At 50.6% G+C, this 27,392-nt stretch overlaps 1 protein-coding gene across 1 annotated transcript in view; it reads right to left on the bottom strand.

The window, feature by feature from the left end:
- Positions 1–18,163, bottom strand: part of TDRD7 (tudor domain containing 7) — a gene marked incomplete at both ends in the record, with an annotated part of 43,352 nt that extends 25,189 nt beyond the window's left edge. The window contains 5 exons of the mRNA XM_082012777.1: positions 2,869–3,086; positions 4,235–4,320; positions 10,517–10,730; positions 12,172–12,313; positions 17,957–18,163. Of these exons, the coding sequence (XP_081868903.1) occupies positions 2,869–3,086; positions 4,235–4,320; positions 10,517–10,730; positions 12,172–12,313; positions 17,957–18,163 (867 nt within the window). The remainder of the gene's footprint in view (positions 1–2,868; positions 3,087–4,234; positions 4,321–10,516; positions 10,731–12,171; positions 12,314–17,956) is intronic.
- Between the last annotated feature and the right edge of the window lie 9,229 nt (positions 18,164–27,392).

The following is a 27,392-nucleotide window of genomic DNA, read 5'->3' as shown; positions in this document are numbered from 1 at the left end:
CGTGCTGTCTCTTTAAGAAGGTACTGAGAGAAACATCACACATTTTTTCTGTTGTTCTGAGGTTGGCAGACCCTCCCAGTCTAAGTACCCAACAGGGCAGAAATACTTCAGAAATTAGTCATGAAAACATCTGTATTGATACTGAAGACTACGGTCTGCCCTCTGGCATTTCAAAGGATCTACAGAGCTGTACACCTGCAGACAACTTGTTTGAACCAGGAATAAAGACTGTTTATACACAAGACACGTATGGTAGCCTTCATATGAGAAGGCCTGGGCCCCAGTTCAAACTTCTCCATGCCAGAGCCATGACAATGGTTTACGTAAGTCAGTAAACTGAGACGGGATTTACAGGCTCATTAACAGTTCTCTACCGTAAGACTGACTGTGCCAACACAACTTGATAGTTCTGATTGCTGTTGTACTGTGCCTGCTGTATTACAATGTTTCCACAGATTTAATTACTGTTTATTTACACTAAAATGACTTTATTTGCTTGCTAGAAAGAAGAGACAGACCTAACGCATAACAAGCAAACAGAGAATGAACACAGTCCAAAGATCCTGGATGAACAGTAACCCTTTGTCCGGAACATTAGCTAAGAAAAAGACTAAAATTTGCTGCATGAATTACGTTAACTCCAAACATAACCGCTTGCTCTATGGATAACATAGGAACCAATCATCAACCATCAAAACAAACTGTTGCTGTTTGCATACGTTACTGATGTCTGTAGTAAGATGTCACAAATGCATCTTATATGTGTGTTAGAATACCATACACAAATTCAAATGTTGTTATTCCTGAAGAGCAAGTATTTAATCGCAGTGAAACTTTTTTTTGGGCATTAAAGCTATGACACGAGAAAATACTTAGCAGTATGTACATGAAAAGTCACTTCAAGCAGACAGGTATTTTCACTTCTTCAAGACACTTCTGGTGCCACAATTTGGCAGACATTGATGAAGTTGAAAAGTGTTCATTGATATGACTGGCCTATTAAAGTAAAGCTAAAGAAAGCCTTGATGCAAAGTTGCGTTATACCCTAAATGAACCATCGGTACAGAAGAAGAGATAAAAAAGCATAGCAGTTGAAGACCCTTAACTCAAGTGGTGATGGCAACTCATGTGGCAGACCTCTAAGTGGAAGCTCAGCCTGATACCAGCTGCTAGTATTAAGGACAAAGATGCCTGTAACAGACATCAGTGCGATGGCAGGAAGGGGCTGAACTGTAATCTCTCTCTCAAATATTATCACACTTCATTTTCATCTAATATTGTATCATAGCCCTAACTTAACACAGCAAAATTCCATAACCCTGACTTAAGATGGGAGAAAGACCTGTGAAAAGGTCTATAGAAAGATAGTAACTACAGATAGACCTAAGACTGTTCACACAGGATTTGCTGATAGGTTATGGATTTAAGAGGAGCTAAACCCTTGAACAAGGAAAAGCATAAAATGCAACGGGGCCGGGGAGGGGCGGGGGGGAAATGTCATGGAGAGCAAGTGGCATCAGCTGCTGTTTGGGTTGTCAGTGTTGGGAGTCAGTTAAAGGTGGCCACTCAGCAACCTAAAGTACTTGCTCCAAGGAGGCCACAGAGACTGATCTTTTCTCTCCAACAATGCTAAGTCCAGCTAACAGTGATTTTTTGGGTGTTGTTTCTAAGGCATTGTTACAATTTGCCAGGAATTTCTTCCTTCACTGCTACAGATCATGAAAGGAAATGCAGGACTACATAAAATAACAATTGGCAAGTGAACACTCAGAAATCTGTAGGGTACTGACACCTTGGTTGGATGGCTGCATCCAGAGGGTAGTGGTCAGTGGCTCGATGTCCAGATGGAGATCCGTGACGAGCAGTGTCCCTCAGGGGTCCATACTGGGACCAGTAGTCTTTCATGTCTTCATCAATGACACAGACAGTGGGATCAAGTGCACCCTCAGCAAGTATGCAGATGACACCAAGCTGAGTGGTGCAGTTGATATGCCTGAGGGACACGATGCCATCCAGAGGGACCTTGACAAGCACCAGGAATGGGCCCATGTGAATCTCATGAGGGTCAACAAGGCCAAGGGCAGGGTCCTGCACCTGGGTCGTGGCAACCCCTGGTATCAATACGGGCTGGGGGATGAAGGGAGGAAGGGATTGAGAGTAGCCCTGCTGAGAAGGATTTGGGGTACTGGTGTGTGAAAGGCTGGACATGAGCCAGCAATGTGCGCTCACAGCCCAGAAGGTGAACTGTATCCTGGGCTGCATCCAAAGCAGCGTGGTCAGCAGGTCAAGGTAGGTGATTCTGGCCCTCTACTCCACTCTGGTGTGTCCCCACATGGAGTCCTGTATCCAGCTCTGGAGCTCTCAGCACAGAAAAGACATGGACCTGCTGGAGAGGGTCCAGAGGAGGCCACAAAAATGATCCGAGGGATGGAATACCTCTCCTCTGAGGACAGGCTGAGAGAGTTGGGGTTGTTCAGCCTGGAGAAGACTCTGGGGAGACCTTATTGCAGCCTTCCACTACTTAAAGGGGGCTTCTAAGAAAGATGGGGACAGACTTTTTAGCAGGGCCTGTAGAGACAGGACAAGGGGTAATGCTTTTAAACTAAAAGAAGGTAGATTTTGACTAGATCTAAGGAAGAAATTTTTCCCAGTGAGGGTGGTGCAACACTGGCACCGGTTTCCCAGAAAGGTGGTAGATGCCCCATCCCTGGGAACATTCAACGTCAGGCTGGCTGGGGCTCTGAGCAACCTGAACTAGTTGTAGATGACCCTGCTCACTGCCGGGGGGTTGGACTAGATGACCTTTAGAGGTCCCTTTGAACCCAAATATTCTATTATCTTCCACAAAAAATGACATTTAATACTTACTGTGCACACATGAGGCCAGTTCTCAAGCTGACGGAGCACTGCTGTGCTAAGCTCCTCCCAGTACATTTCCCGGTAGATCTGTGGCATCTTTGACACCCATACACCACTGCTGCACTTGCTCAGAATCTCCTTGATGCGACTTTGAACTTCATTGACATGAGCAGCAGAAGAACCAGAGGCAATAGTATGTGTCTCCGCAGTGGATGTATTCAAGTTATCTGACAAACAAAAATACAGTCTTGAAGTAAACATAGCTTATCAGCAGACAGGAAGATGGATAATTACCTACTGACTTAAAAATTAAACATGGGTGGGGTCAGCATAACACCAACTCTAAAATGCAGCTCTCTTGCCCAGCATGGCTGTTTCAGTCACTTTCTATTGGAAAGAGCCATGGAAACCTCATTCAGTAATTGACCTGAAGCTGAATTTTCAATCACTGTAGTCATTTTCATAAGAAATTGCTACATGTTTCTTCTGAAGGGATCCTGGAAGAGGTTACAGAACCCTCAGCCATGCTGCTGCTGAGAGGCTGCACTGAGGCAGTGCCCCAGGAGGGACACAAGATAATTTCTTTAGGAGTACAAACACAACAACAAAGACACAGCAAGACACCCAAGGATGTTCTGAATTCAGACAGATGTACAAAACAGACCAATGGTTTGCCTTTAATCCTAAGGAAGTCTGAACCCAGCACCCAGCCTTACTGCATCCATGGTAGCCCTCCAGCAGAGCAGGGAAAGAGACAGCAACTGTCCAGCTACTTGGGACAGTTTCATACATTGTGCACAGGAGCAAGACAGTCATTATCCCAGTTGGAGGTTCACATCACTAGCTTGCCTGCCCCCTCATCTCTACTCTTCTCCTCCCTTTGGAGGAGTGTATTTGCTACCAGACCTGAAGCCTCACAGTCAGTCTGACAGGTCTTAAAGAAAGCAACCATCATTTGACAAGCCCATCAACTGCACAACTGCTGGGAGCCAGACACGTGGAAGGGTATTTCTGGATGGTTAGGTTAGTGTATTGCTTAGTCCTGAAAGCCAGGACTTCACTCTCCTATACCAGATTCCTACCCTGGCAGTGAAGTTAAGCATATCCCTCCTGTTTCCAAGCTACTCATCCTAGCTTTGTGATTGGCTTTGACACTTTCCACACAAGGATTTTCCCAGAAGAGAGGCAGGCAGACAAGTAAACACACACGTTTCCCCAGCACCATGAAATCAGAGCGAGAAGGCTCACTTACAGAACATGGTTGCTCACCCAAATCTAACTTCATTCAAAACAAGTACTAAGACAGATTTTTCTTAAGATGACACCCAATCTAATGTGAGTAGTTGACAAAAATTTTCTTAATGGACAAACATACCACTTGAATCTGTGGAAGAGCTTCTGGACAGGTGAACCTGCAACTCCTTTTGAAACCGTGGTGGGACAGCTAGTCTCTTCTCAGACCTAAAATTGAAAAGAAAATTACTTTAAATCATTCTCTTGGCTCTGAATAGCATTCCATTTGCTTATAAGACCTATAAAACAAAAAGTATTTCACAGGCTTCTAGCAGGCCTCTGCACAAGATTAGTACTCACAATGTCCTGGCTTGCAAAACAACCTGAACAGCAGTAACAAGACAGATCAACAGGTAGTTTCCAGTTTTTTTTATTAACCCCATTACAGTGAGAAACAAAATGCACAGTGAAAGGACATCAGCAAAAGGAAAGCATCTAGGCCTAAAACAGTTGATGGTCTTGCATTTGAAACATTCAGCCTCACTATTTGGTCTTTTATCTGGATGGTGTCTCAGTCTTCTGTTGAACATGATTATGGTCACCTTCTTGGTAGCCATGTTAGAGTCTCCTGAAAGTATCTGACTTCAGAAGTCAGTGGAACACCTAAAACTACACAGGAACTCAAGGTCTTTTGAGGATGCTGTTGCTACACTTTAACAGATTCTTCTCTGAAGTGCTCTCCTGAGGTCCCTCACAGAGCAGCAGCTTAAAGTGGGAGCACATGTAACACAATGAGCTCCTGTCAGTGAAGAGGTCACCGCAGTGTGTGGCTCACTAAGACTGCGCTGGAAACAATCAACTTGTGGAATAATTACATACACTGCATACAAAAGGGAACAAGGGCTGGAGAAAAGAGTTCAAAGACCAGGATCAAGCACCTCCCAAAGACACATATCCAAGGAAGAAATGCAGTGGAGAAGTCGGGGTGGCAAATGCACCAAAACAGCTCTCCACAGAAACATGGCAGGTTGCTGGGAACACCAGGCACCTCCAAACCACAGCAGCCACCTGCACATGCACTGAGCAGGCTCTGCAGATGATGTCTGCCCAAGGGGCCAGTAAGGAGACTGGCCACCTCTGGAGTTCCGGGAGAAATCCGGAGGAAACCACAAGCTTCACCAGCTGCAGAAACACCAAGGGGGATTTTCCCAGCTTCACTTGGGCTCTCAGAAGGTAGTCTAGGGGTCATGTATGGTGCTGAGGCTAGTAGCAACAGGAAGTTGAGGCTAGCACAGTATTAAGGTAGCCCTAAGTGCCTTCACATTGACCTTTAATCAGAGCAGATCCACAAATCAGAAAGAGGTCTCCCACATTCACACCTCTTCTAAGCAGCATCTTACAAAACTTAACATGAACTTGTCTCCCTCGCTTTTTTATTGTCCCCGTAAGATGAAACTACTTTTCCTCCATCAGCTATGGAGTGTCACTTGCACCAAAAATAATACTTCTGTTCTTGGTCATGTCCCACAGCATTAGCAGTGAGGACAGCCACAGCATTTTCCAAAGCAAGAAAGGCATGCCCAGAAGTGCTGAACAGCAGATCAACTACAAGCACATTTGTGAAACACAAGCAGGACAAGACTCAAAGAGTACAAAGGAAAACTAACCCACACAAAACCCAAACACACACTCACACCTTGCATTTGTTGGGTGTCTGAAAAGACTCTTCAAACACTCCACCTGCATCACAGGAAAACCCTCTACCTTCTGGGTACAGCTCAGATCCCCACACAAAGCAGCAACACAGTCTCTTCTTAGAAGGTGTGCATGACTGGCCATGCAGACCCTACAAGGAACCCAGGATCCCGCCCCCCCCATATGTTTATTTACCAGTACAGACAACCCCAAGTTGAACAGATACACAAGGAAAAAAGTCCCCCTAAGGGAAGCAGACTCAAAAGAGACTACCATTCTTGCTAGGTAGCAACCAAAACAATCCCATGAGCTAGCCACATAGGTAATGGAGACTGTCCTACTACTGCTGCCTCCCAGTGGGAATTCACAGCTGTGTTCCACGTCTCAGTGTCACATGCCATTGATATCACCTTAAGCCACACACCAAGTGACACAGAGGGCATGAGTGCAGGGTAAGCCAGCAGAAACTGCAGCAAGGTTTCAGTGAGGAAAAGGGCAGATGTTCTCCTCTCGAGCCATGCCATCTGGAACACCTTGGAAACAAACCTGGAACAGAGGATTGATGATTCCTTTATGTTGCATGTGAAAGCAAATTGGATTTGGGATCTTCTCAGTATTAAGAGATTTCATGTCATATTTTCCTGTGCTTCCTGCTGTGGTTCAACAGCTTCTCATGGAACAAAATAGTGCTAACATCACCTTTGAGCCCAGTTATCACCAGTTTCAAGCCCTGCAGTCACACAAGGATCCTGTTACGCAGAGCTTGCTCACACAGACCATGGCAGACTTATCTCTCCAAAGATGGGATGGAACACAGCCAGACAGCAAGCAGGGCCAACACACTTCTCCCCAGCATGCAGATATGGACAACTCAGCTGCCTGCAAGGTCTCACATTCCTCAGCTGCTAGAAACTGCTCCCAGCAAGAAGCCTCCCAGCCACACAAGCAACAGGAGAACACATCAGCAGCCTGGCCCTTCACAAATGCCTGACCAGCCATGCAGTCCTGCCAAGGCCCCATGTACAGCTATAACCGAGCAGCCAGTTTCGTTTCTCTCCCACAGACCACTGTCTCAGCATGAATGGAAGGCATGTCCTTTCCTGCCTATCACCTTACCTTGGTAAGGCCCATGCCATCCAACTCTGCCCTCTGGTCCTTGGACAGTGCTATCTCAGGAGCAGGGCCAGGTGGCAGCCAGCAGCAACTGCTGCCTGCTGGTCCAAGCAAGGGGGTCACCAAGCATCTCAACCTGTTTCCATCTGTGCTGTTGTTTTCTAGCTTCAAGCATCTCTGCAGTTAGGTTTGCAAGCAAGGTCTCTCTCACCTTCTGTGGGTTTGCAGGTCGACAGCAACATGCTCACATCATGAATTTACCAAGTAACTGCTGCTATAAAGACAGCCTCTCAGACACTTGCAACAGTGTCTGCAAGAAGACCTGGGAGGGCAGCAGGAAACAACCTGGCACAACTGCAGCTACTATCAGCATCTCCCCTTGTCATCTGGGTATGACACAATGGGAGGAAAAACAGCCTGTTCCTCTTCCACCCAAGACTACACAGTGGCAAGATCCAGAAGCTGTCATCATTAAAATGACTTGGCAAAACACCACAGAGTGCTAGAGAGGTAGGACACAGACTGTGGCAGCCACAAGGGAACTGCCATTTGCAACCTCACTGCAGGGCTTCACTACATGATGCTGGGTGGAGCACCCACACCCGTGAGCAACCAGGCAAAGCCTGTCACTGGGAGGACATCCTGCCAAGGCAAGTAACAGAGATCTGCCATAACAGGACAGATGCTCATCAGAGGAGATACCAAAGACCCTTAACTACAACCCTGATAGCACAGATGTCCTATGACTTCAGTAAATGTAGGGGCAGTGGGCAGAGCAGGTGTCAGAAAACACACCCAGAGAAACTGCACACAGACAGTGCCACATCCCAGACTGGGAAATGGGGCAGAGACAGACTCTGTCACCTTCAGGACTTCTCTCAGTCAACCTGTGCTGTGAATGTTCAGACACTCTCACAGGCAAAGGCTGGAAATGCTGCTGGAACGGTGCCCCCAAGTCTGCACCAGCTACCTACTAAGCTGTAGGTACTCCTTTTGCTCACCCTGTGCCGGGACAAAGGATCTCTGCCTTTTAGGGAAATGCCACTTCAAAAAAACCAACTCATCTGCACACACACAAAAGGGAAGGCCTGTGCACTCCCACTCCCACATTTCTCTGTCACAGCAGGATGACGTGGTCCAACCCGCTTAGCGGCATGCAGCACTGCTGGGAGGAGTGACACGAAGGTGTGGGGTGCTGCTCTCCAGGTACCATTCCCCTCTGGAGCAGGGCATGCCTGCTGGGGAAGCACTGGCAAGCGGTGCCCTGGGGGTGGCCTCACAGAGGGCAGTTGGGCTCTCTGAAACCTGCCTGCGAAGGGACACAAGGCAGCGCAAGGCATGACCCTACAGTCAGGCACCACAGCGCTAGGTGTAGGGTGAACAACGTCTTGCACAGGCAGCGCGGGCCAGGCCCCGCAGAGCCCAGCACAGGGAGGTCATGGCAGTTCACAGCTTGAGGGCCAAGCCCCAGCACTCAACAGTGGGGAATAAAGCCCGGCATCGCTCCAGGGTCAGGTCCCAGGGTGCCGAGAGTGGGCGCAAGCCTTGGTGCAAAGGTCTGCCAGCCTTCAAGAGCAGGACTCATAGCTCTCCTATTCAAATAGGAGCCTGAAACGCACAGCCCAGCATGCCTGAAGGCACGGCCCCATGCCACTCTGCACAGGGGCACGGTGGTGGACATCAATGGCACCACCCCAAGCCAGAAACCACGGGCCTTGGCTTGGACGGAGCTGGGGAGCAAAGCCCTCAAGAGCCAGAGGGCCAGGCCCCTGGGTGCACAGGCATGGGGAAGTTGGTGGGGCAGGGTCTGCATGGTCTCAGGACTTGGTGCCACAGTGCTTGGCTCATGGAGGGCCTGAGGTGAAAGGTCCTGCAGAAAACATCTCTCCTGCACAGCTGGACAGCTTGGCCCTTCTCTCCTCTGCACAGCAGCCTCCTCGACAAAACAGAGCACAGAGCGTGTGACACGTTTCTCGACCATGGCTCCACCCAGCCTGCTCAGGAGCAGAAAAAACGGGGTTAGCTCCGTCCTCACTCGTGTCATTAGGAGCTGCAGCGCAGGCAGAGAGCCCCACCTTGAGTCTCCCTGCTCCTGCTGGGACCTCAGCCTCCCTCCCCTCAACTGCCACAGGCAGCACATCTCTCTTCCCTGGCCTCTACCTCCAAACCCTCCACTCTTCACATGGCCACTGCCCGCTCCTCCAGCTTCCTCGCTGCTCCTGCCACTGCTCTCCTCTTGCCCACCTCAGCTTCACAGCCTCTGGCACCTGCCGCCATCAGCCCCTGCCTCGTAACTCCTCCAAATTTCTGCCCGGGCACGTCCAAACAGCTGCTGTTACAGCCACAGCCCGACTGCCCATAGACACAAAAGGAGCATCTCCTGCCCCCAAAAGGAGCCCGGCCCCAGAGCAAAGCCTCAGCAGCTGCCTCCCACTGCCCGGGGCACCTGACCACTCCACCAGCACCAGCACCAGCACCAGCACGCGGGGGCATTTCCCCAAAAGCGCGACCAGCAGAGCACTGCCATAGCAAAGGGCCCTTTGTGGAGCAGCACGAAGGTGACGAGGAGTGCTGCCAGCCATCAGAAAAACGCGATGCTCCCAGGTACAAGAGCTGAAATGGCTGCTGCTCTCACAAGTGCCCTGAGCCCATCCTTATCTGCCCCCCTGGCACCCAGACCCCTGACGCACACACGACTAACGCAGGCACCTGAGGCAGGACGCGTGCCTGCTTTCTGTGGCTCTTCCAGAAAGAGCAGGCACCACAGCAGGATTAAGCTGTCGCTCTGCTCCGTGCCACTTCACAGCTATGCCGCCGTGGAAGCGGCACACCCCTGCCATTTCCATTCAATACAAGGCTGACTTCTAACCCACCCCAGTGACCTGCAGAGGATTACCACCACAATCACAGCACCAGCAGACTTAGCGCAGCCACAATGAGGGAACAGCAAACACTTTCTCGCCACCATCAGCTGATGGCCCAGGGCAGCCGAAAACACCACAGAAAGAGAAATGATGGGGCAGCACTTGGGTAAGCCACCTGGATTAGACAGGCTCAAAGGGGGCTCAAAACCAGCATGTATTGCTAACCCAGCAAAACCGCAGCTCCAGCCCTCGGCTCGGCTCACCCAAGCACAGTCAGGCAGCTGAGGGGCCCAAGCATGCTGATAAGGGCCACAAACACTCACGCTGCAACACAGAACTCAGGCAAGAGGTAAAGAACAGCCACGTGCTGACAACCGTGACCCTGAACACACACCATCGCCTGTCACCTACACACAAACCTCCCGCTTTCTATCGCGCTGGCCACAGCGGCTCCCTCCTGGGCCTGGGAAACGGCGACATCCTCCCACACCCTGGGTCTGACACCTGTGGTCAGATTTCTCCCCAGAAGACAGGGCAGCACCCCAAGAGCACGGGCCAGATGCAGCAGCATTCAAAAAGGCACAGGGTCACCCATCGCCCTCCTGGGCACCCACCCACCTTCAAGCTTCACCTTCTGCAAGGGCGGGAGCAGGGATCCCCACATCCCAAACGCACTGCTGGCATAGCAGCATCCAAGGGTCCACCACACTTCATTCCACCTCGCTCACACACACCCACGTGCACACACTGACCTGTTTACCACAGTGACGTGCCTCTGCATGGGAATTTCTTTAGATGGTCCACTCCCAGTGGCTGGAGGCAAGGCAGACCGGGCGCTCTCCATAGTGGGTTTCACCACTCCACACGCCACTCCTCTGCCTCGTGGCGGGCGAGGAGCAGGCCTCTTGCTGCCTTCTTCTGGCATGCTCAAAGGCCTGGGCTGTCGCAATGTTCCCTTGGGCTTTCCTAAAGTTTGCAGACGTAGCCGTGAGTAGCGCTCCCTTCCACCCAACCCAAAGAGACTTCAAGCACAGCAGATAACTCCCTCCAGGGAGCCCATACTTTTCCAAAAGGCAGGTAAGAAGGATGCCCTCAGCCACAGTCGTGGGTCTCTTTGCTACAGCATCGTGGCTCGCACCCAAGGACTTGCAAACCACAACCTCCACCGCCGCGCTGCAGCAGGGAAACAGACAGGAGACCCATCTGCCCTTACACACTCGGAAAAGCCGTGCACCTTTGAGGTGCCACAACAGCTCATGCCTCGGCTGGAACCCATGGTCAGGACACCCTTCACCACCAATGGCAGCAGCAGCTCCCAGCAGTGCAGCGCACGTAGCCTAACTCCACCTCCTCGGCCGCCTCCTGCACCGCTGCCCAAAGGGCTGCTTCTTCGCCACCCTGGCTTGTGAGCACCCTCCTCCCAAGCTCCCACCACACAGCAGAGGGTCCAGGTAACACCTGCGGAGGAATATGCCGCACTGGCCTTCGGGCCACAGTGGGATAAACAAGCTCATGGTCACTCCGCTGATTACTTGCTGGCTGTACCACACCAATTTTGGCGGGCTCAGACGCTTCCGAGGGGTGTCGCCGTGCAAGACAGTGAACCAACACACGTTTACAATCGTTGTCATTGAACTGTGTCACCAGTTCAGCTTCCCAACTAGAGGGCAGACTCTTGGCATGGTCGCAGAAGAGCAAGAAGCAGCAAACCCTTTGTAACAAAGAACAGAGGAACACAAGCAAACTGTGAGACCCACTGCTGCTCACAAGCAGACGAGCCTTGCCTGGGCCTGATCCTGGGATACCACACTGACAGCAACACAGCAACAGCACAGCAGTGAGGGAAAGATGACCCACAGGCTCCGGGAGAACACTGCTGCAGCAGCTTACACAAAAGGCACAGAGGTACAAATAGCAGCCCTTGGGCATCAGCAATGTCGTGGCGCCAAGACACTCGCAGCAGCAACAGAAGCTGCTGAAACAGCCACAGCTGATGCTGCAGGAGTTCATTCTTACTGCGAGGGCATGGCTGATCCCTGCCACTCAAGAATGGGCCATGCTCAGCCTCAAAGAACAAGCAGGGTCATTGCCACACTCTGGCCTGCATCTCAACCATGTTTCTTAGAGAAGCACAGGCAGGTGGAAGCAAAGCCAAGCGTCCTCCAAGAACTTTTCTTTTCCAAGATGATTCACATGTCACGTACGTGTTTGAGAAGGGCGTCCTCACTGACCATGTCTTGCAAGCAGAAGCACCCTTGTCAGCAACACTCCCTGCTCCCAGGAACTCTTCACCAGGACCACATAACTCATGGCCATTAGTGGCACATCCTCACAGCCAAGACTTTTGCTCCAACAGCTGCACAGTTCTTTCACAAAGGCAGGCCCTCCATAGCTGCCTGGGACTTACCTGCTAATGTGACTGGAGACGTGTTTTTCAGCCTCATCTGGCAGTTTACTTGCCGTCCCATTTTCTTCTTGGAACTCCTCTGCCGGGCCACCAGTTGAGCAATTGGCACAGTCTCACTGCAAGCAACAGCATGGCAAATGACCTGGTTGGAGTAGAGAGGAAACAAGGGGGGAAAACAGTCAGTGAGGTCCAAGCTCATCCACAGCCCTCAGAAGGACTTGCAACCTGCTGGGCCATGTGGGCTTGCAGGCAGTTCAGCAAAGGCTTCAGGAGCAGACACAGACCTTGGAGACCTTCCTCTCCTTTTGCAGTGCGTCTCAGAAATAAGCAAAGCAGATGGCCAGAGCCTCTCCATTACCTTCCTGCATGAGGCTGGGCCCCACCAGGGAACAGCCTGGTTTCTCACTCCAATCCTACATGCTGACCCCCTTATTTTACAATACTGGGAAGCCATAGGCTTCCAGCTTGCCCTCGCTTCTCCTGCCAAGGCTCACCAGAGGCTCTGGCACCACTCTGACCCTGCAGAGCTGGGCTGCCTTTGCTCTGCTTACCAAAGAAATGGCATGGCCATCCTGGCTGCACAGATCGCCCTGCAAGCACCAGGCTGATCCCCAACAACAGCCCAGCTTTGGGCAAGCCCACAGCAACCTCCCTAGCCTCTTTAATGGCCTCTTGCCTCAACCTCCCCTTGCCATGTCTCAGCAATGCTGCCACAGGTCATTCATTGAATGGATGCAGGAACCCTGCTTCAGCAAGTCCCCAAACCACATGCCTAGCTTGCACTTTGCCTCACAGAAGAGATGCAAGCCCAAGCTTTTGGGACATTCAATTGCTAACAGCTTGCAAAGGCAGCTGGATGAGTACTCCTCCACGGCTCCACAAGGACACAGAGAGCCACCCAAAAAGCTCCAAGGGCAAAACAGGAGTCTGTGGTCTCAGAGGCCCCTCAAGTCAGTCGCACCAGCAAAAGACCTCAAAGGGACTAAAAGGGGTTCCTCTAAGAGGGTGACATGGCCAACAGCCCAGCTCAAATGCCTCTACACCAATGCACGCAGCACGGGCAACAAACACAAATGCATACTGATTAGTCCTACTTGCCTTCTTGTCTGTCACATGTGGGCATGGTGTTGTTGGGTTGATGGTTGGACTTGATGATCTTAGAGATCTTTTCCAACCTTAATGATTCTGTGATTCTATGTCTGGAACAGCTTCCCAGGATTAGTTGTTCAATCACCTTCTCAGAGATTGAGGTCAGGCTGATCAGCCTGCGGTTCCTCAGATCCTCCTTCCCACCCTTCCTGAAGGTAAGGGTGATACTTGCTTTCCTCCAGTCCTCAGGAATCTCCCACAAACCACCATGACCCTTTCAAGACGATCAAGAGTGGCCTTGCAACAACACCAGCCAGCTCCCCCAGCAACCGTGAGTGCATTGCAACGGGCCCATGGACTTGTGCATGTCCAGTTTGTTTAAATGCTCCCTACCCTAATCGTCCCTCACTGAGGGCAAGTCTTCCTTACCCAGCACTCTCCCAATGGTCTCGTGAGCCTTGGGATTGCTGATGGCTGGTCTTAGCAGTAAAGACCAAGGCAAAGGCAGCCATCAGTGCCTCAGCCTTCTCCATGTCCTTTAAGAGCAGGTCCCCATTGCCATTCAGCAGCAGACCCACATTTGCCCTAGGCGTCCTCTTGCTGGTGATGTACCCATAGAAACCCTTCTTGTTGCCCCTCGTGTCCCTCACCACAGTCAGCCCCGTACAGGCTTTAGCTGTCCTAAGACCACCACTGCACATTTGGACAGTGTCTCTAAATTCCTGCCACCTCACTCAACTCTGCTTCTGCCTCTCGTGCGCATGCTCTCAATGGCAGACTTAAGTCAGGAGCTCCTTGTTCATCCATGTATGCCTCCTGCAATCTTGCTTTTTTTTCCCTGCACGTTGGGACAGACCATTCTTGAGATTGGAGGAGGCAGTCCCTGAAAATCCACTACCTCTCCTGGACCACTCTTCTCTCCAGGACTGTGTCCCATGGAAGTTTTCCAAGCAGATTCCTGAAGAGGCCAAAGTCTGCTCTCCTGAAGTCCTATCCAGTTGATACTGCTATTTGCTTTATTCCCCTCCTTTCAGGCTCCCGAGCACCACCAGCTTGTGGTCACCCGAGCCAGAGCAGTCCCCAGCCTTTACACCCCCCACCAGGTTCTTCCTTGTTTGTGAGAATCGGGTCCAGCAGAGAATCTCCCCATGTCACCTCATGTGTCAGGATCTTGTCATCGGCACACCCCAGAAACACCCTGGGTTGCTCATGCTTGGCTGTCTTGTCTCTCTAGCAGTGGCTCAAGTCCTCCATGAGGCCTGCAAATGTGAGGCTTCTTGCAGTTGTCAGAAGGCGGCATCATCTGCTTTATCTACCCCTTCTTCCCGATTAGGGTGTTTGTAACAGACGGCCACCATAACGTCGCCCATACACTGGTCTGTCTGTCTGCTGCCCGTAAGCTCTTGCTGTCTCATCATCCGTCCCAAGGCAGAGGTATAAGCACTGCTCTCACACTTGGAGGGGCTCACAGAAACTCCCCCTCCTCCCCGTTCCAGCCTGTCATTCCTCAGCAGTCTGTGTCCACCCACGGCAGCATACCAGCTGTGTGAGCTGTCACAAGAGCCCTCCATGACCCCAGAGAGATCACAGCCCTGAACGGCACACAGACCTCCAGCTTCTCTTGGTTGTGCCCCACGCTGCAGGCAGTTGTGCACAGACACTTCAGAGAGGTGCCCAGCTGGGGCCATTTCCAGAAAAGGGTACCAGAGCTTTCCTCATGCTCCTGCCAACAGCCATTTCCTTGTTTGTAACGTGGATGCACATGGGATCAACCACCTACAGCCCTGCTCTGTTCATAAGGTCTCAGCGTAAAAGATTTTTTGTTCATACACAGTTTATCACAGTTTCATAAACACACATTTTCACAGCATTGGTACATTTCAGGTTTTTCCTGTCACTAATGTTGTACGTTACTTTCAGCATTTTCTTCCCTTGTTTTCACATCATAGTGACTTCAAGCTTAGTGAAAATGATGGTTTGAGTTAGAATGAATTCAGATTTAAAAAGAGATGGGGTGGATGAATTCACTTGCAGCAAAGCAAAGCAGTCTTCAAATTTGTCTTCTTGGAGGGGCCTAGTTATTCAAGCAGAAGTCAAAGTTTTCTTGGAGGAAAGTGCAACTATACGTTGTTTGTAACTGAACAAACTTGAACCAAAGCGAAGCAAAGCAAAGCAGGTTTCATTGAAATGACACAATCACCTGTTGCAGGTGCACAGTATTTCAATTTGAGTCCCCTTGCAGTGTTTTCTGTATAATGAATTTGATCCTCATCCTGTGTGGAAACTGGAGAATCAGTTTATATCTATCATGTGAAGGAATAATTGTCAGCATTCATCTTTCCCATATTCAAGAAGACTAAATTAGTGTTCAGCAGTAAGAGGAACAGGGGACAATTTATATCATTGTCTTCCCAATACAACCAATCTGTTCAGCATCAGTTACCCTGGCAATATTCATCTCACACAAATCCTTTAAGGAACATGTAACATGTAGCACTCTGAGATCAATCTGTATTATGTACTGCCCACTTTACAGGATTGCTTGTTGAATGTTTTTCTTGTGGTATGTCTTGAACAGCTGCTCTATCAGTAAAGGAAAGTCCTTTTGGGACTACCTAGCCTGCAGCCAGGATCATCAGCTGCTAGCAGACCTCTGCATGTGTGAGCATGTCTTGCCTTCCTGCTGCACTGTCTGCAAAGGGATTAAAGTAAGAGGCAAGGGTCTTGGCAGCCCTTCTGGAGCTCAGAGCACTCCCAGAGCCAGGAAGAGAGATTGGTTGACTGCATGCTCTTGCAGCAGGCTTGTGTGGACTCTGTGCTGCGGTCTCAGCTTATGATGGAGCCCAAATACTCTGGAGACGCATGAATGAAAAGCAAAGCATCATACTCAAGTACTGCCCAGGTCCTGTATCAGGAAAGTCTGTGGGAGCAGTGCCAGGTGGTTACCAGCCCAAACCAGTGCATAACCACAGTTGCCACCCTTTGCTCAATGTCTGCCCAGGGGACACTGGACAGTGGCAACAGAAGGGTCATCAAAGAGCAACATGGGCTCAGTCTTTGTATCTCTCCTGCCTCCCAGATGTTCACAGGGTGCTTTGTCTCAGTTGCTTCCGTCATGCAGAGCATAGTTGGCACTTCTAAACCAAAGCAAGTCCACCTCAACTACCTCGACTACTGTTTAGCAGCTTTCTTCTTTTCCGTCTCCTAAAGGCACGTTGCACTCTCTCCTTACACCTGCCACAGAGAAGGCACCGCCTCTTGTGCTATCCAAGAGTCCACAAGGCTCTCAGCACACACCGTATTAGAGGATAAGTAGGGCTCTCAAGGGAATGGGAGGATACCAGATTACACCCTACAAGGCCCTAGTTAGAAACAGATGGCTATCTGCCAGAGCCACCATGAGGAAGCGTTAAATTGCAGCATCACACATGTTCCCAGAGCTATCTGCGTCCATGTTACTGATGTAGTTGCAGCCGATGGAGGCTTGAAGCAAACGAAAAAGAACCCCAGTCTTGGATACCCGCTGCAAAAAAGCAAATTCTGACAGTTGTAAGAATGCAGCAAGGGAACCTCCTGCTTGAAAACAACCACATTCCAGACATAAGCGCAAAACCCAGAGCACCGCTTGTCATACTCTTCACAGCTAACCAGAAAGACCTAGTTCTGAGTTCCCAGATGCCATGCCGATCAAGCTGAGCCAGCTGGGAGCTCAGCCTTATCTTCTGTCTCTCCAGACCTGCTGTGACAGCCATACATTGTACCAAGTATCTGCTAGCTTTCTCCTCTCTCAGAGTCTACCTAGACTTCAGGAACCCAGACGTGGCTCCAAGCCCTCCACTCAGATAGATCATCCACAAGTCACGCAGCTATGCCAACCATCAAGAGAATGCCTTCTGACTCAAAACCAGGAACTCCACACTATTGGACAAGGAGTACTGTGGTCCTGGCAAGCTGCTTCCAAGCTGGCAGCCACCAGGAGACACAGGCTAGTGCAGCAAGGCCCTAGAATAAGGAAAAACTCTCCCACCACACTAATATTCTCTGCTCAGCTCTGCTCCACCTTTTCCTTGATGTCTGCACTGATTCCTTGTCCCTTGCACTTGCACACTTGCTAAGCTGAGGCGTTGCAACTCATGCATCAAGGCACCTCACCTGCATGGGATCTTCCTCACCTTGGCAAGTCTTCACAGTCTTGCGGCACTGTAACTCATGAACACAAGAGTGCAAAGCCCAAAGCAAGCACTGTCAGGATTACAAGCAACAGCACCCGCAACAGTTCAGCTGTAGGAAAAAGATGATGCTAAACCCCACCCTGAGGAGATGATCAAAACACACACACACGAGTTAACCTTCTTTAAGCTTCCAGGACTATCCACCAATATCCCCTCCAGAGTTAGAAATGCTGAGACAGGGACCAGAGTTCTACAGTCACACAAACTATCTTTTCATCCAGAACTACTGTTTCCGGGAAAATGCCCTGCAACCTTTCACCTTTTGCAAACACAACTTCCCAGCTGGCATGCAGAGGCAGGAAAATAAGGGGCACTTGGTCTATGCCACAGCTTCCACTTCTATGCTAGCTTCCATTAGCTCCACATGCATGCTACGAAATTAATGGCACAAGCAGAGATAAAGTTATGAACCATGCATATTTTACAAACACAAAAAACATTTCTGAACTGTAACTGGTACTTACCTCTCCCATTTTGTTCCCTTCCATTCTGACCACTCCTGGGATGCTCTCCAAGTAGCCTTCCAGTGTGCCATATCCTAGGTGCCTGAAGGGAATCCACTCGCCCGTCAGGGATTTGTATTCACCCTGAAGCTCTGACAAAGGTATGCCATTTTTAAAGGGATGAAGAACAGCTCGCAGTGTTTTTGCGATAAGTTCAGGCTCCTGCATCTTCACCTATGCCCCCTTCACCCCAAAAGGAAAAAAAAAAGCATTTTTACATACACAAGCTAAAAATACTGCCTTTTACTATTCAGCCTCCCTCCCCAAACAAGAAAGGATTCAGTGGCTCATCTTTGGAGACTTTGATACATCTAGGAAGACTTGCAGGGGCCTAGTCCTGCCAGCCAAGCACAGGGCAATATGAAACACACAGGGCATGACATTGTAGAAAAAAGCAGCTGAAGGAGCACAGCAGCCCCTGTGCATGGGCTGGCCCTGCCAGCCAATCGTGACAGGCCATGAGGCCAGGAGAGGGGCAGGGCTGCCAGGCAATTGGCCCACGTTACTGCCTGCAAGGCCAGGACATCCACCAGAAGGCAAGGTAGGGACCTGCCGCCCCCCAATCTGGGACCCAGTGCTCCCTCCGCTTGTGCTCCACGGTGCCAGCGAGTAGCTCACTGCCGCTCCTCCCTCAAGCAAACCCGCGTGCCCACACCAATGCCCACGGGGCGCCTGTCAGCTCTGCCATGGAAACCACATGCATGCGGACCATGCCACATCTTACCCACTGAGGCATGACGCCCCTGCAGAGAGAAAAGGAAACAGAAGTGAAACCCGCTCCCTGCAAGCTGGGGGCTGCACACAGCAGCAGTGCTATAGAACCAGTGCCAACACCGCGCCGTCACACCACCAGGTACAACCCTGTCCAGAGTAACACACGCCCGCCACTACGGTGCTGGTAAAGGCATGAGCATCCGCTGCTTCATCTCCAACAGCACCTTCCCCAGCGCACAGGCTGCTAGAGTGCTGGCAGGACACTTCAGAAGAAGCCAGAAAAGGCTCTCACCCAGGAAGGCTGGGCAGCACAGGAGGCAGTTTCAAAGTGGGTGCCAGAGCTACCTAAAGGCCTCTCAACTGCCTCAGCTCACAGGCATGCCCACACTCAGGGCTTCCCCATGGCCAGTCAGCTACACTCATGAAACGCCAGGGAGCTCCAGGCACAAGCGCTGCCAGGCAGGCTCTGCGCTCCTGGGCAGGCGTTCCTTTCGCAGATGCTCACTCGCCGCAGGGGCAGTCTCGACAGACAAACCTCCCCGCCATGATCGGGGAACAAAGCTGGATAGAGCTCACGCACAACCCAGGACCAACCCCGCTCTCAAAGCATGTGCTGCATGCAGGGTCAAGGCACAACGCTGAGCACACTCGTGGGCTTGAAACACCTCGTCTTCACTCCCCAGCAACTAACGTGCAACACCAGCACTCGGTGGCTCAGGAGAAGGCGACCTCACTCTCCTCAAGCCTCTCTAGCTCAAGACACAACAGGAGAGTCCCTCACCTCCATGCACACGAAGGCGAGCAACTGCCGCTCACACACCTGCCCGGTGCTCCCTCCAAATGGCGGCATCACCAGGCAGCTCCCTGCAACCACAGTTCTGCTATGTGGGACGCCATGTAAAGTCAGTCTGCGCTGCTCTCTGCGGTAGCAGCCCCTCTCCCCTCGCCGTTTCCCTTTTTAGGGGAAGTCACCCTGGGCAACACACCGGCTCCAGAAGGAAGACAAATCCCAACCCTCAGCACACTTCAGATGCCAGGCCACACATTCCAGCCTAGGCATGGACGCTAGCGCTGCCGCTACCTTCCTGCACCCAAGTGCACAATGGCCCAGGTCGGGTGCTGGGCAAGGAGGCACAGCATTGAGTCCTATTCCTCACCGTTCCTTGAATTCCTTTTACTTCATGCACACACACAGCACTTTACTAACCTAACTGTGTCTCTGTGTGTGTACACGTATATTTACACACGGGTACACACACATACCTACACCTATACAGACAGCGCTGCCTGTACATGTGTTTACACACGCACAGTTCAACAAGCTGCTGCACACAAGCACTTTGGCAGGAACAATCACAGAAAATTCAGCAGAACTAGTTCTACAACAAGCTTCCATTCGTCTCTAGGGGGCGGGGGCGGCAGGCTACCACTGAACTCAGCTCAGCCGCTGTCTCGCTGACAGGCTGGATACCGTCAAAGCATTCAGCGAAGGCTGCGCCTGTACGCAATCACAGGCACGCAGGTACTCCAGCTCCTTAACCCAGCAACTCCTGCCCTTGCCGGTCCAGCGTGTGTCGCTGGCTGATCCTGGAACAGCCGCTGCCACAGCCACCTTCACTGCACCCCCTGCTCAGCTACTGCCCACAGCCTCACTGCGCCCTGAAGGACGGGCACACGTTGAACACATGCACTTGCACATCTCCAGAGAGCAACGGGCAGCAGCCACGCTGGGCCTCTGCATCCTTCTCTCATCTTTTTAAGAGACTTAGCAGCTGGTGAACAGAGCTTCAAAGAGTCAGAGAGGTGGTGGTCACCTGCCAGAAGAAAAAAGACCCAGGAAGTCCATATCTCCTTTGGATCCACTCAGTCTCATGGGGATGTCATGCGCTGCACAATGAGTAAGTAGTTTAAACTGTCGATCATGCAAAAAAACCAAACACCCAAACATTGAGATATACACCAAAAAATGCAGTTTTGTCTGCCATTGTGTTCCATGTCACATACGTACAAAAGACATAGAAAAGTAATAAGCATTTTGGGGGCCTTTTTCTCTACTCTTTCTTTTAAACAATACACCCAAATTCTTATTTCATTAATATGGCTCTTGAAAGTCCTCTTGCCTAACCACCTGAATTTAACTCACTGCTCAAGAACATTAACGCAATATCCATTACAGCTAGGAAACAGTGACAAGGAAGTAAAATTACAATAAGCTGGGAAGGCAATTTGAAAAGTTGATTGAAAAGAGGAAACTTTACTAAAAAAGAAAGGGAGAATGGACACGGGGGGATGACATCAAGCCACCATCAGATAGCTCTGTATACTAAAGAGCATTATATCTATACATGCTATCCTGCACCAATACTAAAGAACTGAGCTAGATCAGAAATAGCCAACAGGATACCATAAAACATATACTCCTAAATTATATTATCAGGAGCAGTCAGAGGACAATTCACTCAGTTAAATGAGATGACAGATACCAGAGTACAAAGGTTAAACTGAATGCAGTTTTCAACTAACACCTGAGGGACACTCCCATTCCTACAGGTTGCAGTAACGCAGAAGACTCTCAGTGCAGCAATGGTGACAGTAAGTAACACACTGATACATTAGCATATCTCAGAGAGGCTTCTGAAGCTTTTTTAAAATTTTTTGTGATCAGCTTCTGTAAACTTAGATCATTCAACAGTTAGGACATTCACCCAGTGGCTCAGCGCCTCCAGACAGGACACTTCATTGGTAACAGCCTGAGATGCCTCCATCAGTAAGTCAGGGCACATCATACTGAAACTTTTTTCAGTATGCTTAAAACAGATTACCAGCCTCCAGTTGCAAAACAGTCTCCATGCTGCAGATTATTACTCAGGCTAAGAAAAAAAGGAAGCGAAGACAGCTTTCCTTCCAAGAAGGCTTAACTCCCTAATAGCCATACTTTCAAAAGACTACAGACACAACCCTGTGGAACACAAGTCTCCTCTGAAGGCACAAAGTAGTCACTAACCCGCCGAAGTCGGGACACTTCCTCTGTCACAACGGAGCCACTGAGGAAAAGCAGTCTCTCGCTGACAGGCAGAGCCTGGCCCTCCACCCCAGCCCGGGAAGGTTTACGCCCGGCGGGGCTCCGCTGTTTCCTTACCACAACCTCAACCCAGGGGCTTTCAGACACCAGCCAAAGCCGCGTCCCCTGTCGCTGCTGCTACCGCCGCCGCCGCCGCCGCCGCCGCGGGCCGGGCCGAGCGCCGCCGCCTCCCTCAGGGGACAGGGCGGCAACGGCGCCCGCTCCCCTCGCGCCGAGCGAGCGGCCGCGCGGCCCCACCCAACACCGCCCGCTCGCGCCCAACCGCCGCCAACTAAACCGCGCCATCCGCTCCCCGCCCTAAGGCGCCCGCGCGCATGCGCCGGGCGGCCTTGCCAATGCCTTTGCCCCGCCCAGGCCAGCCCGCCGCACATGCGCGCCACCCGCCTCCTCCCGCCCTGCGGGAAGGGGCCACATGGCTCGCCTGAGGGGGGCGTTCCGCTGAGGCGGGGGGAGCCATGTTGTACCTGTCCCGGCGCTCTGTGTGCTCGCAGTGAGGGAGGCCCTTCCGCCCCGCCGGTGCCCCGTCAGTTCTCTATGACCTCTTCCAATAGGGCCGGTGAAACCTCAGTCCTGTTACAAGGCAGCATCTAAGATCACCTTCTTGCGGGAGACACTGAGGAATGACAGTTAAGTGTATCTTTTCTACAGAGAATACAGGTTTTAAACTAATTCACTTAATTGTCTCAATTTCTGAGTACTGAAAACTTCACTGGATTTAATTCTATAGTTGGATCCCTCTATTGACACCTGTACAAAACCATTGCACAGGTGCACTCTCCATCAAGGAGGGGCTGGGGACTGGTGGGTGCCTGGGCATCACTTGGGCCCACAGTACCTTCTCAGCGGGGCTGTGCCTGCTCAGCCTGTTCCCAGGCAGATACCACCTGTGTACGTGGCCACCTCGAGCAATGCTGCATGCTTAAAACCTTTAGATCCCACAGGCTTGGCTTTAGTTGTGTCTTCCAGTATTCCAAACCGGTCACTGAACTCCCAATGTATAAGCACGCTTTCTGATCAGTGCCCCATGGAGAGGGGCAGAAGATGGTCACCAGCCATCAAGGCCATCGTGGAGTTGTCTCCATTGCCCACTGCCAGCAAGGTAACGCCCCTCACCATCCTGACGTCAGGGGGCCCTGCCATCCTGCATCTTGCGTGCAGCAGCGTTCCCTTCTCTATAGATGTCCACTTCTGAGAGCCAGACTGGAGGCAACATCAGGTCAAGCTGCATAATGGTGGATTGATGGAGGATTGCCAAAGCCAAGCCAGAGCCTGGCCCCACAGAGGGAGGCTGTAGGGGTACATGGCAGGGCAGAGGTGGAGATGCTGAACCTCATCTAGGGTGTGCCTGCAAAGGACTCCGAGTGATGACTACCACCAAGACCTGGTGACGGCCTTCTGCCACAACCATGGCAGCCTCTAGAGACTGCTTCCTGTCAGAGTCCAGTATTCTCTGACCAGACTTTTTTAGATACTCCACACATGGAGGGTCCAATGTTTAATACAGAGTTTACTGATTTGAGGCTTTTTGCAGTTACAAGGGTTTTCCATTTAGTAGGGTGATACAGAAATCACAGTATAAACATACATTACATTTTGCAGACTATTGCGTTTCCAATATACTGTGGAATCGCAATGTAGTTGTGAATCTCATTACTGGTCTCTAGAATCTGCTGATTGTCCCAACACTGGCTGTCCCCAGTTGCCAGGAAGGGATATGTGGGCTGCAGCTAGCTGAAGCCTTGAGCTCTCTCGTTAGAGGTCCTTTGTCCATTGTTTTTGACATTTTTGTACTTATTGTTGGGATGAGCCACATATACACCGCCTATGCTGGTCAGCTTCAGCTCATTGCCACAGACTCTGCAGTGTGAAGTCTGTGTCCCATCTCTTCCCACTTGCCGTACTTCTCAAGGCCTTCAGTATCACATCAGACCTGTATTTCTCTCACTACGTCATTGTGCCAGCGCTGCAGATACCGAATTTGACATGGATAGAACAAGTGCTTCCAACTATTCTCTTTACAAAATTATGGTCACATTGGACAAAGATAAAAAAATAAAGCAAATAGCTGTATCAACCTTACAAATTTAGCTGTCACAGCTAAAACAAGTAAAGTTTCAGGCAGGCCAAGAAAAGTTCACAGAGAGCAAGCTTCACAGCCCCCAGTCTGAGGCCTTGTAAACTCAGTGCAGAGTTCAGCCACTACTTGTTTTCTTAAGTGCTTCACACAACTCTCATAAAACTATTATACTTGCTAAATTACTATGATAAGGTGTAGAGCCAAGCTCAGAACTTGTGCAGCTAAAGAGACCTGTCCAACAGGCACCATGATGGGGAGCATATTTATTCCCTCCTCACGCTCTGGGTCTGGTGGAGCAAGCCATGCATACATGGAACTTGAAGGTACAACCACTGTGGAGTGAGGTTTTTCTGGCAGGAGGTATAGCTCAGTACCTCAGACTTGCCTCAGAATTTGTGGTGTCTGCACTGCTCCAGCTCTTAGTCGTAGATGGAGTCACAGCAGGCAAATTCCCGTGCTGAGAGAAAACAGGGCTCTACAGAAAAGTTAAAAGAAAAAAGCGACATACCTGTTATAGCTACCTGCATTAAAAAAAAAAAAAAATGGAATCATAGTGTCATAGCATTAAACAGCTCCAATGCGTACACAAGCTGTGTTATTTTAACAATAATTATACCCCTAAAACTAGTTGGGGATATGCTGTTCTGCTAAAAGTCTGCATTTCTTTAACTCAGGGACAGACAGTTACACAACTGTTCTTCACGCTTAGCTGATTCAGCCAGCCTGTCTGAAACAAAGGCATCCTCTGCTTCCCTCTGGTATTGAAATGAGTTTGGCTTCTTTTGCAACAGTTATGGTCAATCACTCCATTATTGTCCCTAACTCCTCAGAGCATCCCTCCCCTGTGTGTGTACTGTGGGGGGCAAAGGGGTCCTTGAACCGGTCACAGCCCTGTGACTGCAGCAGGAACTGAGAACCTCTTTGGAGCCCACCAGATACTAGCAACTCTCCTGAAACTTGCTGTCCTGATGAACATGAGGAGATACAACCTGGACAGCCAGGCCACTGCTGGGAACTTACAGCTGCTTCTTTATGATTCACACCGAGCAGCTCCTACCTGACCTTATCAGCTTTGCCCAGTCCTCATGCAGCACGGATGCCTACAACCTGCATGGCAAGCATGAAGGAAGCCCCTTGGCCGCACTGAGCTTGGCAGCTGCCACCGCATTTCCAGCACCAGCCCCAAGTCTATCCTGGACTGGTAGCCCTCAGGTCCCTGGGCACAAGGATCTTCCCAGCACTTCATACACCATCCCCCATGAGATCCCTGCATCATCATGGTCTCCCCAGCATCTGTGGGGAGGCTCTGATGATGGAGCATGTCCAGCATTTCCATGTGTCCAGCTGGAGCCCTGGCAAAGCCAGTAGGGTCTCCTCCCCACACTCCTCCTGATGAAGGAGACGGGCCAGAGCTGCTCTTGCTGCTCCCTCACTGCCCGTGGTAGGAGATGGAGCCATGGGGGAGGCCAAGGGAGGACATGGCTGGGGGTTGCAGCCAAACCTGCTCCGCTGCTGGCAGGAGCAGGCAGTGCTTGCCTGGAGTTCCCAGCTGCCCAGGAGGAGGGCAAGCAGCTCCAAGGCTTGTTTCCACTGTGGCAAGGGGTAGCCATGAGTCCAGCACTGGGAGGGAGTGTCATCAAAGCCATAGTGCCAGCAAGATGGTCAGAAACCAGATACAGGAGCAGGCAGAGGAGCCAAAGAAAAGGGCAGAGAAGGAGGTCAGGACACTGGCAAGTCATGAAAAAGCTAAAGAGGCTTTGAATGTTGTGAGAGAGGCCAGCAATTTCCAAAGCTGCAGAAGGACTACAGGAAGAGCACCTGAAAGAACAAAGACAGAAACTACTAATCTAGAAGAAACGGTGCCCAAAGCAAGGCCAGAAGGTAGGAGTGAGGGAACACATTGATGGATATCGGACACTCAGGGGTCAGGGACAGAAGATATAGAAAGGCCCATGTGCAGGAAAGAGTGAAGGAGCATCCATTGCCTTGTTTCCGCAGACAGTGAGAGGTCTGTGTCTTGCACCTCAAAAACTTCTTTCTCCTGTACTCCTCAAAATGTCTGTGGATAGGAATTGGCCTAAACAAGCTGTCTGCAAGGCAGCTCAACTCTACCTTTAGCTGTCCAGTCAGGAGTCCCTCTCTCTATATATGTATAGATATTTAATGCAACTTGGTCCTAAAGTCAGAACAAAACCTTAGGGAAAGATGGGAAAGGAATGTGTTTCTTAAATGTGAAGTAATTGTTTTCTGTTTCTTCTGGGCATGCCTACACAGTTATGATAGTGAAGCCCTGGGCACGGTGCCAAAGCTTAACACTTTCATCACCTGCTCCCAGTGCTTTGCTGTAAGATGACCACAAGATGGAGAGTAACCTGGGCAGACTGCTGAGGATGCTTGCAGCATGCAAACCTGAACAGCTGAGAGGAGTTTACGAAGCTGCTCCTGCACTTTTCTCAGCTGTTCGTGAGCAAGTCACAGAAGTGGGGAAGACTTGCCTTCAGCATGGTCTGAACCATAGTCTAGCAGCTGGCATAGTGAGGAGCAGGCAGGAGCTGGCATAGTGAGGAGCAGGCAGGAGCTGTCTCAGTCTGCTGATCTCTGGGAACATACTTGTTTGTGCAATTCCCCAGGTTATGCAGCTGCTTGCTGCGGACCGAGCCTGACACAAGGAGCAAATACAGACAGTTACTTGCCTACAGTCATTTGGTTACACGCACTATGTTCCTCAGCCCTGTGCACGCCATTAAGAGCAGCGAAAACTTGGGGGATATCTCACCATGTTGGGTAATATTGAGTACTTATTACATAGGTGTCTCTGTATTTGCCCACAAATTTTAAAAAGTCTTGCACATTCTCAATAAACACACAAAAAAATCAATGAATGCACAAAGGTTAAGATGGGGTTTGCTTTGCTGGCCCTCTGCCAGGCTGAGCAGGTGAATGGACATGTTCACCCAGGGCGCAGCCTCTTGCAGGCTTGCATTTCCGGGACTGTGAGGCAAAAACCTGGACCAAACTAGTTTCACAACACTGACCTTATGTACCTTGGTAATCAGGTACACCACCAGTACCAGGTCTGATAGGACATTTCTGCTGTGCGAAGGGCACTTGACACAGTGTGAGCAGTTTCTTCTCCCAGCCCCCTAAGCCCAATATGGCTGTGGTTCATTGGAGTGCACAGGACTAAAACCCACACCTACAGCAGGGCAGGTATTCAAAACTGCTGTCAGTGACAGTGCGGTGCTAGTTGCCTCATTTCCTTTAATTCTGCAGTGTTCATGAGATCCCCTGATCATGAGATCTCAGCACGGGGTGATGGGCAGGCAGACACAGGAGAAGACGACTTTGAATACTTTTTATCATTGAAGCTTTAATGCCAAGTAGAGACTTAGGCCATTTGTTCAAGAAATTATGTCAGCACAATGAGCAGGTCCAAGAGATATGGACTTCCTGGGTCTTTTTTCTTCTGGCAGGTGACCACCACCTCTCTGACTCTTTGAAGCTCTGTTCACCAGCTGCTAAGT

The sequence above is a fragment of the Phaethon aethereus genome (genome assembly GCF_964289735.1).
Source record: "Phaethon aethereus genome assembly, chromosome: Z".
NCBI classification, from domain to species: domain Eukaryota; kingdom Metazoa; phylum Chordata; class Aves; order Phaethontiformes; family Phaethontidae; genus Phaethon; species Phaethon aethereus.
This window is presented reverse-complemented; position numbering and strand designations above follow the sequence as displayed.